Here is a 12837-nt window from a genome sequence, read left to right on the forward strand (position 1 = left end):
ACTTGTCACTTCACCCTTAGTTGTTTTTGTGTGAAATATTTTATTGTATTTGGTTATCTTTTCAATCTCATCATTGCATGCATGTTAGGATCAAGTTCCTTAATACGCAGGAGATTAAGGTGAACGAGATGTGGTAATTACCATTCAAGCTCAAGGTGATTGACGACGAGTTCAAAGTTCTTTTAGATTCATTGGCTTCAAGGAACCTTCGTTTCTTTCAGTTTTTGCAACTTGGGTTTATTATGTTATAATTTCATATTTTTGTTTGCAAGCATCCTCTTATATATATATTGGGTTCAGATTCTTCGTTTGTATTAAATCTTGTATTTACTCTTTTCATATGAAGTATATTGTCTTTTTTAACAAAGAACTTTGAGCGAAATAAAATAATAACATATATATATATATATATATATTCCTTTATTTGATCTTGTCATTCATATTACAAATTCTTGACATCATCAATGTGTCAAGATATTCATGGTATTTATTCTTCTCCATTATTTGCTACGTAAAGAGAGAGATATGATCTATATGTAAATCCCATTGCATTACATGCTTATGGGCAGAATGTAATGACGTAGTCAGGTCCGCCATTGCAGGTGAATGTGCTGCTTTTATCATCGTAAGCGTAGCTATAAGCTTGTGGGCACTGATCCTTAAAGATCTTAGAGTACTCTGTGGGAGGACATGTCCCCGGTTGATCATTAGGCGGAGAGCAGCAGTACTTCGGCTCGCCATATGCCACACAAGCGCTTTTGCAACTGATGACACTTCCATCACCCGATTTTACTTGGAATTGAGTTGGGCACGCCGCGTTAACATTCGCAGGGCAAGTCGAGGCCTTGCACTCGCCGGTGCCGCCTTGTGGAGCGACGGACATGGGCAAGTTGAAGCCGTCAACAAGGCTAACATCGTAAAAATCTTGACCCCCGTTTTCTGCGATTGTGATTTCTACTAAAGTTGCTGGTGTAGCTCCGCCTGCGCCGTTGCATGCAACCTGGCCAGAGCCACATTCTGCAGTTTCACAAGAGAATTTTCCAGCGGCATCTGTGGAGCATCTAGTTCGAGCCCAGAAGCGACCAGACCATGGGGATGGAGCGTCCACTGACTGGCTAGCTTTGGATGCTAGTTCAAACCCGGTGGATGGTAATTGAGGTTTTTGGCCACCGGTTAGGGTTGCTGGCCAGACAGTGTCAGGGCAGTTGTTTGTGAAAGTGATTTTCGCTGCATGTGCACCTGCATTTGTATTCAACATAGTAGATGCTAAGAATATTGATACAGAAAATCTTACATACAATTGTAAAATATATCAAATTAATAATAAATAAATAAACAATTTGAATTCATTTTAAGAACTTTTTCATAACTAATTAGTAATTTTATTATAAATATACTTTGATGATGATTCATCTAATCTCATGATCTCATCACCACATTGGTCGGCTCACTTCTATGTACCCGCATTACTCATCATCAATCGTTATTCTCTTTTATACTCTTTACCGTCACTTTTAACATTGTTGCAATATAATGTGGACCAACCCCTCTCTAATATTTGCATCCGGCAGGCATGCATATTAGAACTAACACGAAACAAAATAGAAAAGAAATAAATAAGAAGTTTGTATAATAATACCTGAGAAGAAGAGGATGGCCAAGGTGAGGCCGAGGAGGGAAGCTACTTGGCTCTTCATCATCGCCATTGAATATATCTTACGTGCCTGCTTGTTGCTAATTAACTTGAACTTATGATTTGATGATAAACTTAGGAACCAAGGGGGGCTTTTTATAGGCTTATAGCGTACCTAACCTGTTAGATATTTTGCATGAGTAGTAATTGCGGGCCTATATATGTTCGACTGTGACTCGTAAAACGAACGCGTAAACTAATAAATAGACTAGGAATAGTATTTAGTATTTGGTCTTGGACTGGTCTAGGTATCATCCTTGACATACAATAACTAACAAATTCAGCTTTAATCCGTAAAACTAACCACCGTTTAGTAATTACTAGCAATAGTGCCCGCGCGTTGCTGCGGGTCTTAAAACTACTGGACATAAAAGAAGAAAACAGTCGGTGCAAACTTGTAATGGATAGTTTGTAATTAGTAGGTTTTTAGTATGTTCATGCTATTTAAACACAGAAAATATAATAAGAAAAAGAAGTAGAGTGTTGGCAGAAAGTGATGTAATTTGCAGCATACCTGTAGTCAAGTCTGTGTAATTGATTTTAGTTGTGAACACCGGTAACATTTATAACTCAGAGAACAAAAAAATAGCAGAAACTGAAGAAGAAAATGATGTGCACATAGAATATACTGCAGTAACTATAAATTAAGGTTAGAAGTGTTTTAATAGTGATATAAATTTGTGGTGGAGAATTATGTATAAGAGGATAACTGCTTTTATGAGTGTGAGTATATAACACGTCAAAACAATTATTAATAATTAACGAAATATTTGAAGTAAAAAAATATACATTTGATGTTGAAATTCAAGATAATGAATGTAGTTGTAACTTATTAGAAGTGTTTAAATTGGCATTAACCGGTCGATAACAGTTTGTTCAATTATATTGAATATGATTAGACCATGTTACGACACGATGTTATAGGAAAACGAAGAAAAAATTATATAAGCTATTAAAAACAAAATATAATTGTAAATATAAAGTTGTGTCATTTGATTTTAAATAAGCATGTATATACTGACAGCAAAACAAAATCGTTAGGGTTTTATCCAAATTAGGAAAAATCTAAAATAAAAATTGAAAGACAACCTTAGATGATAAAAATAAAAAAAAATAAAAAAAAAAAGACTAACACTGTGAATTCTGGGCCTCCCGACCATCCATTGCATTTGGTAATTTTTTAATTTATACAAATAAAGAGTAAGTGAAATTGGATGCATACCTGGGATGAGAATTTGAATAACATTTCAGAAAATATAAGTTTGTTGCAATTTAGTACAACAAAAAAGAAAATTGATGTCTTATGCAATAAAATATATTTAGTGATAGTGTTATATAAGACTTAGAAAAGTATTGCAAATCATGCTATGATTAAATAGTAGTTTATTTGGCAATAGTATAATTTTTAAAACAAAGTTAAATGTTGGCGATCCAAGACGGATCAGATTTACATAAATTGGTAAACTTAGGTTTAATTATATGGAGTAAGAATCATCATTTCCGTCTTTTCTCTTCAGAGGAATTAACTATTACCAATTTATATAGATACTTTCTTCTTCTAACTTATTGTGAATACATAGTTAATTATTTGTTTGTCTAGCAAAAGGTTTAAGGCTAACATTTGAAAGTATAAACAAACATCCTTCCATTAAAGATAAATCCTGTCCATATTTTGTGAATCTGTGAAAGAACATATTAGATTAAAATACATGGACATGGTATATCTCTAGTGAAAATGTCTACGTTTATACTTTTAGATATTCAATTTAACCTTTCAATATGCAAGCAAGTAATTTGTCATGTATTTAGATCATGTGAAAAGAAGATGGTTTGTATATATATTAGTAATAGCTAATTCCTCTGAAGAGAAAGCTTAGTAAAAATTGTAATTAAACGTAAAACATTAACAAAACAAAATTAATAAAGTATTAATTAATTTTACATACCTTTGAATGTTTGCCTCTTCATTGTTTGAAAATGTATTTGTCAGCATTGTAAGCTCCTTGCTGAATTAGCAAATTTTTTTTTCTTCCTGAAATTGTAAAATAAAGTGTTAAAAAAAAAAGTTCTATGGCAATTAATTATAATATATAATAATTAGTTGACATGGATGGAAAAATGGTGTCATACGTAGGAAGAAAGTATAAAAACCAAATTTGAATGTAAGAAATAAAAAACAATTTGTAATTCATTATCATGCATTTTTATATGTTTTATGGTAAACATAAAAGATGAAAGGTTTAAGGAACTTTAGACAATTCTTCTATTACAACATGGAAATATTCTCATGGAAAAAACATAATTGAACCATGGAACTAATTATCTCACAAATAATGATTGTATGGATACCTAAGACAAAACTGAACCAGATTTAAAGAATTGTACAGAGAGTTGTTTCATAGCTTTCATACGATCATCAATTAAGTTTTGCATAATTATGTCCCATAATTTTTAGGAATGAAAGAAACACATATGGCACTCAATACTCTGAACTGAAAATATTCTTTAATTTCTTCAGTAATAACGTTGTTAAGGGAGAGAATGAAATTGGAATTTTATATTTTGGAGATTTTAGTGCACACATACATATCACATGTGCACGGAAAGCAGAATGAATTCAAATTGCAATTATATCCTCAATTGGCAATCTAAGATTTTACCATCTAAAAAAGTAGACTTTTACAAATTTATGCAGTTTATTGTTTTATGAACTGAAATCTCTGTCAAAAAAATGTAATGACGGATGAGGAATTATAATTTCATACCAACATGAGCCTTGAAATGTTACATCTATAAATTCTGAGTTGAAGGAACCCAAAAGTTGAATTCGTAGCTTTCAAAGAGATGCAAATTTTTCCTAAACTATTAAAGGCCAGGCTCATGACACATAATCTCTAAGCAGTCAAAGAAGAAAAAAACTAAAAGCTAAGATATTGTATGTACATTTCAACTACCTTAGGTAAAGCAATGACATAGGCTTGATGTTCCAACGATGCAAAACCTGTAAAGTTGGGCAATTAGAAAAATTAATTCTTTTGGTTATAAATATTCAATTAGATACATTTTAAATAAGAACCAAACCAAAAATGCACATAAACGTGAGTTATGAAGATTGAGACAGCATAGAGGAAATGAAATAGACCTCATCAAGAGTAATACTACTGTAGTTTGTAGAAGGTGCCCAATCCTTAATGTCTTCAATTAGATTCATTTTAAATAGTATCAGCTGCTGCTATTTTTTCGATGTAGGACAATCGGGTCCTAACATTTCCCTAATAGAAAACTCTAACTCCTAAAATATGATTATATATCAGAATTTATAAACAAAGCCAGAGGAAACATTATGATTATTGAGCTAATATTGAATAATGGGTACAAAACTGAAAGTTTTGGATGGTCAACCTTGTTTGCAGATGAAATTAAGCATCTCGAAAAACCAAAACAAATCAATTTAACATAAAAGTTTGTACTACTCACCTCAAATCGGCCGGAGAACTCATAATGGAATTTCTAGCTTGCAATTTTTCCGTAACCCTTTCCATCTCAGTATTTCTAAATAGGACATGGATTCTATAACATTAGTTAAAGAAAAAATTTATCTGTACTACACATATGCAGATCAATTCCCAATAAATTAAGATGAAATCAAGGTATGAAATATATTAATTTAGGGTTGGAAAATCACCTCGAAATTTCAGTCGACAGAGATTGAGCAAGAAAGCCGAGAGACGAAGACATTGGGAGAGATGGAAGAGAGAGAAGTTTGAGAGATGAGAAAGTGAAAGATGCAGAGTCTCTGAACTGGGTTAATTTTCTTGTAAATTTTGTAACACATCTTTAAAAACAATATTCAAAGTACAGTTTTTAACACTACTCTCTACATTTTCTATTAAAATTTTTAAACCTTCTCTTGATGTCACTCTTGATAATGCTACATATAATTGGCCATGTGTAAAAACAGGTTCTGGAAGATATAAACCAACTTGTTTAAGAGATTGTCCTTGACTTTTATTGATTGTCATTGCATAACATGCTCTAATTGGAAATTGACGTCTTTTGAAGATGAAAGGCCACTTATTTTCTGTAGCTGTAAGAGTGATTCTTGGTATGAAAACTTTATGACCAATATTAGTACCAGTAAGAATTTTAGCTTCAATAATTCTATCAAATAATTGAGTAACAACTAATCTAGTTCCATTACACAAACCTGAAGACTGATTTAAGTTTCGTAGTAGCATAATAGGCATTCCTATTTTTAATACCAAATTATGTGCAGGTAAACCATTGAATTCAAGCTTGTTTAAAAATTCTGTGGGGTACATTATTTCAAGATTTTCAACATTTGCATTTGAAGAACATAAAGAATCATAACTCAAAAATGTTTGTTGTTGTCCAGGTAATAAATTAATTATATAATTATTCACATCTGTAACAGTTGTATTTCGAGGTGTTATAATAGCTCTTTCCGTTAAATAAGCAAAATTGTCAAAAAAAGTTTCAAAACTCGGGTATGTTGCAGAAAAAATTGAATGGATAGCATTTGTAGAACAATCAATTATCAAATCTTGTGGTATTTGAATCAAAGATGAATCCCTATCAATTGAATTATTCATATTGTTTGCATCATTAATTTGTCCATCACCAATTTGTAGAATCCAATTTGCAAAAGAACTAATTTTATTTTTTTCTTCAATACTCAATCCATTTTTTGACAATCTCATATTTTCTTTCAAATGAAAAATTTTAAAATATGGCCATAAATAAGAACTGTTCAATGAAGCATTTATTATATCCTCTTTAGTTCCTTCAGGAATAACAGGCAATATTTGTCGAAAATCACCACCCAATAAAAGAATTTTTCCACCAAATGGAACATTTTTATCGAAAGCTTGAGAATTTGATAAAATATCCGAAAATGATTTATCCAATGCTTCAAAACAATATTTATGATTCATAGGTGCTTCATCCCATATAATTAAATCTGTTTTTTCAATTAATCCTGCAAGATGAGTTTTTTTCTTTATTGAACAAATTGAAGAATCAGTAATAATCAAAGGGATTTTAAATCTAGAATGGGCTGTTCTACCACCTGGTAATAATAATGATGCTATTCCTGATGATGCAACAGCTAGAACAATTTTACCCTCTGATCTAAGCTTACTGGTAATTGTATCCCATAAAAAAGTTTTTCCAGTGCCTCCATGACCATAAACAAAGAATAGACCTCCTTTTTTTGCATTCACAGCATTTAAAACACAATCATAAACATGTTTTTGACCTTGGTTAAGCTGTGATTTCAAAAGTGCATGTTTCTTATAAAGTTCTTTACAATCATAATTTAATTCTTCTCTCAAAAGCCTATTTTGAATTTCTAACATTTTTTCTGCATTAGGCATGGGAAGATGATATTTTTTCAAAGAGGTAGATGCATTATTAAAAAGTAATTCTAATTCAAATAGCACTGAATTTTTTAATTCATGTTCTGGCACAATCATATCTGGAATTGCAAAAGCTTTTCGCAATTTGTATAAAATGTCATCATACATGTTTTGCCAATGACTATCAAAAAGATTTTGAGGATTTGCTACATCACAAAATAAAATTATTGTGACAAACAATTGTCTCAATTGAGCAGACGATGCAATATGTGCAGCACTTGATAAAGCTTCAATCCATTCTTTATCATCACCTAATAGTCCTAATGATTTGCATGCAGAATGGTAGGAAGAATGTACAACACCATTAACTGTTTTTAAATCCTCAAAACTAATGGCACCTTTTTTTAAATTCAAAAGTATTCTCAAATAATATAATTCACCAGATGCAGGATGTACATATGCTATTCTACCAATTGATGCTTTATATTTTCTTGGCTTCCAAGTTTTTTTCTTTACATCATACAAAAATTTTGTGGGAATTTGTGCATAAGTTAGTTCACGCGCGTTAGGAAAATTTTTGTTCAATTCAAACCAACTCGTTAACATTGTGTTTTCAAAAGCTTTTTGATTAATGATTGACTGCAGTGATTGATCAGCAGTAAAAACAATATTTTGTTCTAATGGTAAATGAACTGGTAATCGCTCTACAGAAGGCTCTCTATGATGTATGAAATATTGAAATAGTCTCCAAACAGCCTCATAAGGTGATATATATCTACAATTGAGGTATGCTAGAATCTCATCATTCAAATTTTCTTGAAAAACTAAACGTGCTCTATCTGAACCTTTATTTACATATTTGAATAAATATTTTATAAGCATTGATTGACAACAGGATTCAACATTTATATGTGCATTATATTTTAGTAATAACTCTGCATTATAAGGAACAACAAATCTATTATCAACTTTTATGCCGTTTTTAATCACAAATTTTTCTTCATCTTCACGACGTTTATAAACAGCAAAACCATTTGTGTCAAAAATTGTTTCGCTTTTATATGGCTTAGGAAAGTTTTAGAACATTTATTTTCTCGCATGCAAGGTGATTTTGGATTAATACAACCACATGGACCATGAATCATAAACTGATTAACAGTTTCATAAAGTTGTGGATGCAAATTTTTATCAGGTAATTCAGCAGAAATAATTGAGTCTATATCTGATGCGCAAAAACATTTCACATTTGATTTCAGCCATATTAACATATGAGAATGAGGTAAACCTCTTTTTTGAAACTCAACCGTGCAAAGATCTGTTCATGAGGAAAAAATGAAAACAAAGAAAAGAATAAAAGTAAATTTTATAATAAATAAGAAAACTAAAAAGCTTGAAATAAGTGCTAGAATGAGTTTTAGTAACTTACTTGCTTGAATTTCTCCAAAAGGCTTCCCGGACTTGATGAAATCAATCATATGATCAAGCTTCATTTTGAAGATTCTAGAAATTATATCAGGCCTATCTTCAGGTTTGAATCCTGGCTTATTCTCAAACTCTCTTGTGATTTCTGGCCATTTAACATTACATGTAAATGTTATAAACAAATCAGGATGTCTGTATTCTCTACAAATAGCCATAGCATCTTGATAATTATTTATCACATATCTAGGACTTCCAGTATATGAAGCGGGTAATACAATTTTTTGTCCCAAATTATTTGCATCAGTATCACCTTTTGAGAATGCATCATATATCCCTTTATAAACTTCACTTCTCAAATTTTTTTGATTTTGTCTAATATAATCTAATCTATCTTCTTCAAGTGTTGCAAAAGAATCGACCAAATATTGTTGAAAAAGTCTTCCTCCTCTTAACAATGTACTTAATGGTGGTTCTCGCTCTTGAATTTGATAAGCAATGAAAGCTCTCATTGGTATTCTTTGTCTTTTAGTTTTTTTACCTCTATAATTTTCATTCCATTTTAAATCTGGTCTATAACCATCTTCACCATATGGAAAAAGAATTGGATATTGCAGAGACATAAATTTAGGATTCAACTTTGTTACACGTTTTAATTCGTGACTTTTAGACTCTATAATAATATCTCGATTAGAATCATACAATCCTATATCTCCAACTATCAAACCACCTATTTCATCAGTTGTAGGTTGCTCATATTGTTTGCTATCATTTAATTGCCTGCCTAGCAAAGTCATTTTTAACGAAGAAAGACCATCGTTTTCAAATTTATCTCTTGCCATTCGAAAAAGTTTAACCAATTCATTTGATGCATCAAACATTTTGATTAACCCTTCTACAATTGTTGGATCTAGCCTTTGATTGTTTCCATTGGAATTAAAAACTTTAAGTCGATTTTCCACCTCATTATATGTATCATAGACATACAGTTGAGCAAATTTTGGAGACTCATTATCAACAGGCAAAAGAGATCCCATTAAATGACAAACTTGACCACTGATTTTGAAAATATAAGGGCTTGATCCATTGTTAATTGAGTTATCAACTTTGGCTCCCATTGAAGTGAATGCAAACATTGAGTTATAAGTTCTAATATTTTCTCGAAATGATAAATTTTTTTGCCCTTTAGTTGGATCGAGTAAGTAATCTAAAAATGGTGGTGCTGGTTTTGGATTTGGAAACTTAATTTTTCCTTGTTGGCAACAAAGAGTGAAAACAGGTAGATCGTTTTTACACTTTGGTTTAAGAGACTCTTTTAGCCAAAAATAAGCACCACAATGAACACACTTATAATTTTTATCTCCTAAGTCCGCATATTCTTTAACAACTCCTACAAAAAAAGATACAAAAACAAAACAAAATGAGCGTAATATTATTTAGGCAATTAGAAAATTGAAATTCATAATATATCAAATTAATAGATGCATAAATTAAGAACTAACCTTTTCTATTCTTTTGAAAAAATGCTTGACCCTTGTTCATAAGATTACTATTCTGATCATCAAGGGTTTGTTGAGTGTTTTTTGTAGATTGGTCTAATACATTGACAATCTTTTTTCCCTTTCTATCTCTTAAGAGAACATTTTTTTCAACAATAGTCATGCAATGTGATTCATTGATATTGGAAGAACTTAAGTTTTCAACATCTTGTTGAACAGAAGATGTGCTAGTACCATCTTGGTAGTCAATGGCTGAGTTTTCCTGAATAATTGGACTACTCTTAGATGAGAAAACATCAACATAGTTTTGTATACAACTTATTCTACACACTCTTTTAAATTGTCTGTCATATTCAGATAAGACATTGGATTGATTATTGACAAACTCTTTCTCGTGTTCTGTATCATTAATTGTTAAAGCATTTGCAAGTCTTTTTGACATGATGGAATCAAATTGTAATAAAAATTTGAAAACAAATTAGTGCAAACCACGCTGGAAAAAAAGACAAAAAATGAAAAAAAGAAGTATCAACAAACATATAATGCGAAGATTAAACAAATATATACTATAATGATTAAAAAGAATAGATCACCCAAATTTTAAAATGTGACTGGAAAAAAAAAAGTTATAAAAAAAAAAAAGAAGATTAAAAAAAGTAAAGTTTAAAACTAAATAATTTAAAATTTAAAATTGCTCACCTTAAACAATTGAAATTTAGAAAACACGATAGCCAATCTGTTCAAAAAGGCAAACAACAAACAATTATTACAATGGACAATAGAATTTAGTTCAACAACAAATGGTAAGAAACAAAATATAAAACAAATAATAAATAGAACTTAAAAAAATTTAAAAATTAACAAAGTAATAAGATAACTACATTCTTACTTCTTATAGTTCAGTTGTGAAACTATGCACCAATGCACCATGCAACCACAGACCAAAATTTATTTTGCAGATAAGTTTTCAATGGGAGTATCACTTCTTACTTGTCTTATCCACGCTGAGTGGAAACTGGAAAGATCAACAGTATTAACAATATTTATTCTCAATGAAAAACAAATTACAAAAAATAAAAAAACCAATTGATTTTTACTAATACATAAATTATATAAATTGATGGCTAGATTATCAAATATATCGTGAGAACATAGGAGCACTAAAACTTTTTTAAACAATGGGTGACACAGAATTAACAAATACACCTGTTCAAAGAAATGTATATGTTAACTAAAACAAAAATTGTTATCACAATAGAAAATTGTAATATCACTCCGTGATATTGACAGTTTTTACAAACATCTAACTTTTTTAATAACACAGTATATGACTATAAAAAAGCATTTTACATATAATTTATCTATGATATTCGCAGTTTTACTAAAAACGATAACACAGTTAACTACAAAAATAAAAACTAACTATGGTTCCAAGAATCATGATTAACACAACGTGGAACCGATGGGTTTAAAATGTATAAGCTAAAATTAAAAAAAAAAAAGGTAATATACAGAGTAAAGCAAAAAAAAAAAAAAAAAAACAAAACAAAAAGACTATACTGCATAGATAACATTGATAAAAAAAAACAAAACATTCTATTTTTATGATAATGTACTATCTAGTTATAAAATTATAACATAAAAGTAGCTCAACATTATAACTTAAGTAAAGAAATATTCAAAAAGAATGATTCGATATACAATTTAGAGCCACAGTATTGACTACAATCAGGCAATTGTCAAACAAAAGGAAGAAATATAATCTTGAACACAATATTAACAAAGTGAAAAGCACTTACAAACACAATCAATTGTCTGTAAACTTGACAGCTGAAAGCTAACTTGGCAGTTAAAATTACAATAGGAACTGAGATGCAGCAAAGATTTTTTTTTTTTTTTTTTTCAACCAAAATTAACCTGCAGATGATTGCAAACAAAGAAATAATTAATTCTCAAATAAATATAAAACGAATTTAAAATATTTCAAGGCTACTTTTAATAACAGCATAATAAAGACAAAGATTTTATCAACATGACTCTCAATTTTATGCAGGTTGGGATAATCCAATTTAAAAGAAAGGAATTTCTTCCCTAATTGTTGTGATAAGAATCACTTAAAGACAATAAGAACCACTCCAATTCATAATAGCAGAGTGTGCTCGTACATAAGAGATGCTTATGCAACCTCCGAACTTCTCAGAAGAAATGATGTTGATGCGTTAGAGATTCATACAACTGGAAGGTATAATTTCTTAATAATTGAAAAGTAAGCATACATGTTAACTACTATTAAGCTGTTAACTACTATTAAGCTGATTGGGAGAAGAACTTTTACCACTTCTATGGATGTTCTATGCACTTTAATCTAATTGAGCTCAAAACTTCAACATTAATTCAAGCATAGGTAGTCACACTTTGCTAAGCCTTAATTTCTTCAAACACCAATATTTCCTGCAAGAAAAAACCGAATCACATTAGAAAACAGCATTGAATACAGTAAAAAATCAACGAAACAGTCAATGCAATACGAAAAAAACTTCAATATTACACCAACCAACCAATCGATGTACAGGAAAACCCTAACCTAAAAGATCAAAATTTTCCAAAACGAAAAATGCAATTAGATGGAACAACCAGACACAAATGTCGGAAAAAAACAGAAAACATTCCACATAAAAAAAACCCACACACCTTAATCGAAAACGGTTTCCAGGATTGGATAGAGAAACCCTAAAATCGATAAATCAGTATTTCTTGAAACAAAAAATGCAATCAGATTAAACAACGATGCTAAAAACATGAAAAAAAATAGGAAAGAACTGATAAAAAAATGCAAAGATTTTAATTT

At 30.5% G+C, this 12837-nt stretch overlaps 1 protein-coding gene across 1 annotated transcript; it reads right to left on the reverse strand.

Moving 5' to 3' along the window:
* Window positions 1-382: 382 nt before the first annotated feature.
* LOC103936020 (thaumatin-like protein 1a) lies at window positions 383-1799 on the reverse strand. The gene is made up of 2 exons (XM_009345853.3): window positions 1640-1799; window positions 383-1239 (listed from the first exon to the last, which is right to left on the reverse strand). The coding sequence occupies exons 1-2, from the start codon at window positions 1704-1706 to the stop codon at window positions 560-562; spliced, it is 747 nt and encodes a 248-aa protein (XP_009344128.2). The 5' UTR covers window positions 1707-1799; the 3' UTR covers window positions 383-559.
* Between the last annotated feature and the right edge of the window lie 11038 nt (window positions 1800-12837).

This window comes from the organism of the source record quoted next, unplaced genomic scaffold, assembly GCF_019419815.1.
Source record: "Pyrus x bretschneideri cultivar Hongxiangsu unplaced genomic scaffold, Pyrus_bretschneideri_v1 Contig20, whole genome shotgun sequence".
Classification (NCBI taxonomy): Eukaryota; Viridiplantae; Streptophyta; class Magnoliopsida; order Rosales; family Rosaceae; genus Pyrus; species Pyrus x bretschneideri.

What these genes read in the sequence shown, in the direction of transcription:
- LOC103936020 (XM_009345853.3), bottom strand. Translation starts at nt 1,706, where the DNA reads ATGGCGATGATGAAGAGCCAAGTAGCTTCCCTCCTCGGCCTCACCTTG. An exon ending in GGCCATCCTCTTCTTCTCAG is followed by an intron (nt 1,240 to 1,639) that starts GTATTATTATAC and finishes ATACAAATGCAG; the next exon opens with GTGCACATGCAGCGAAAATC.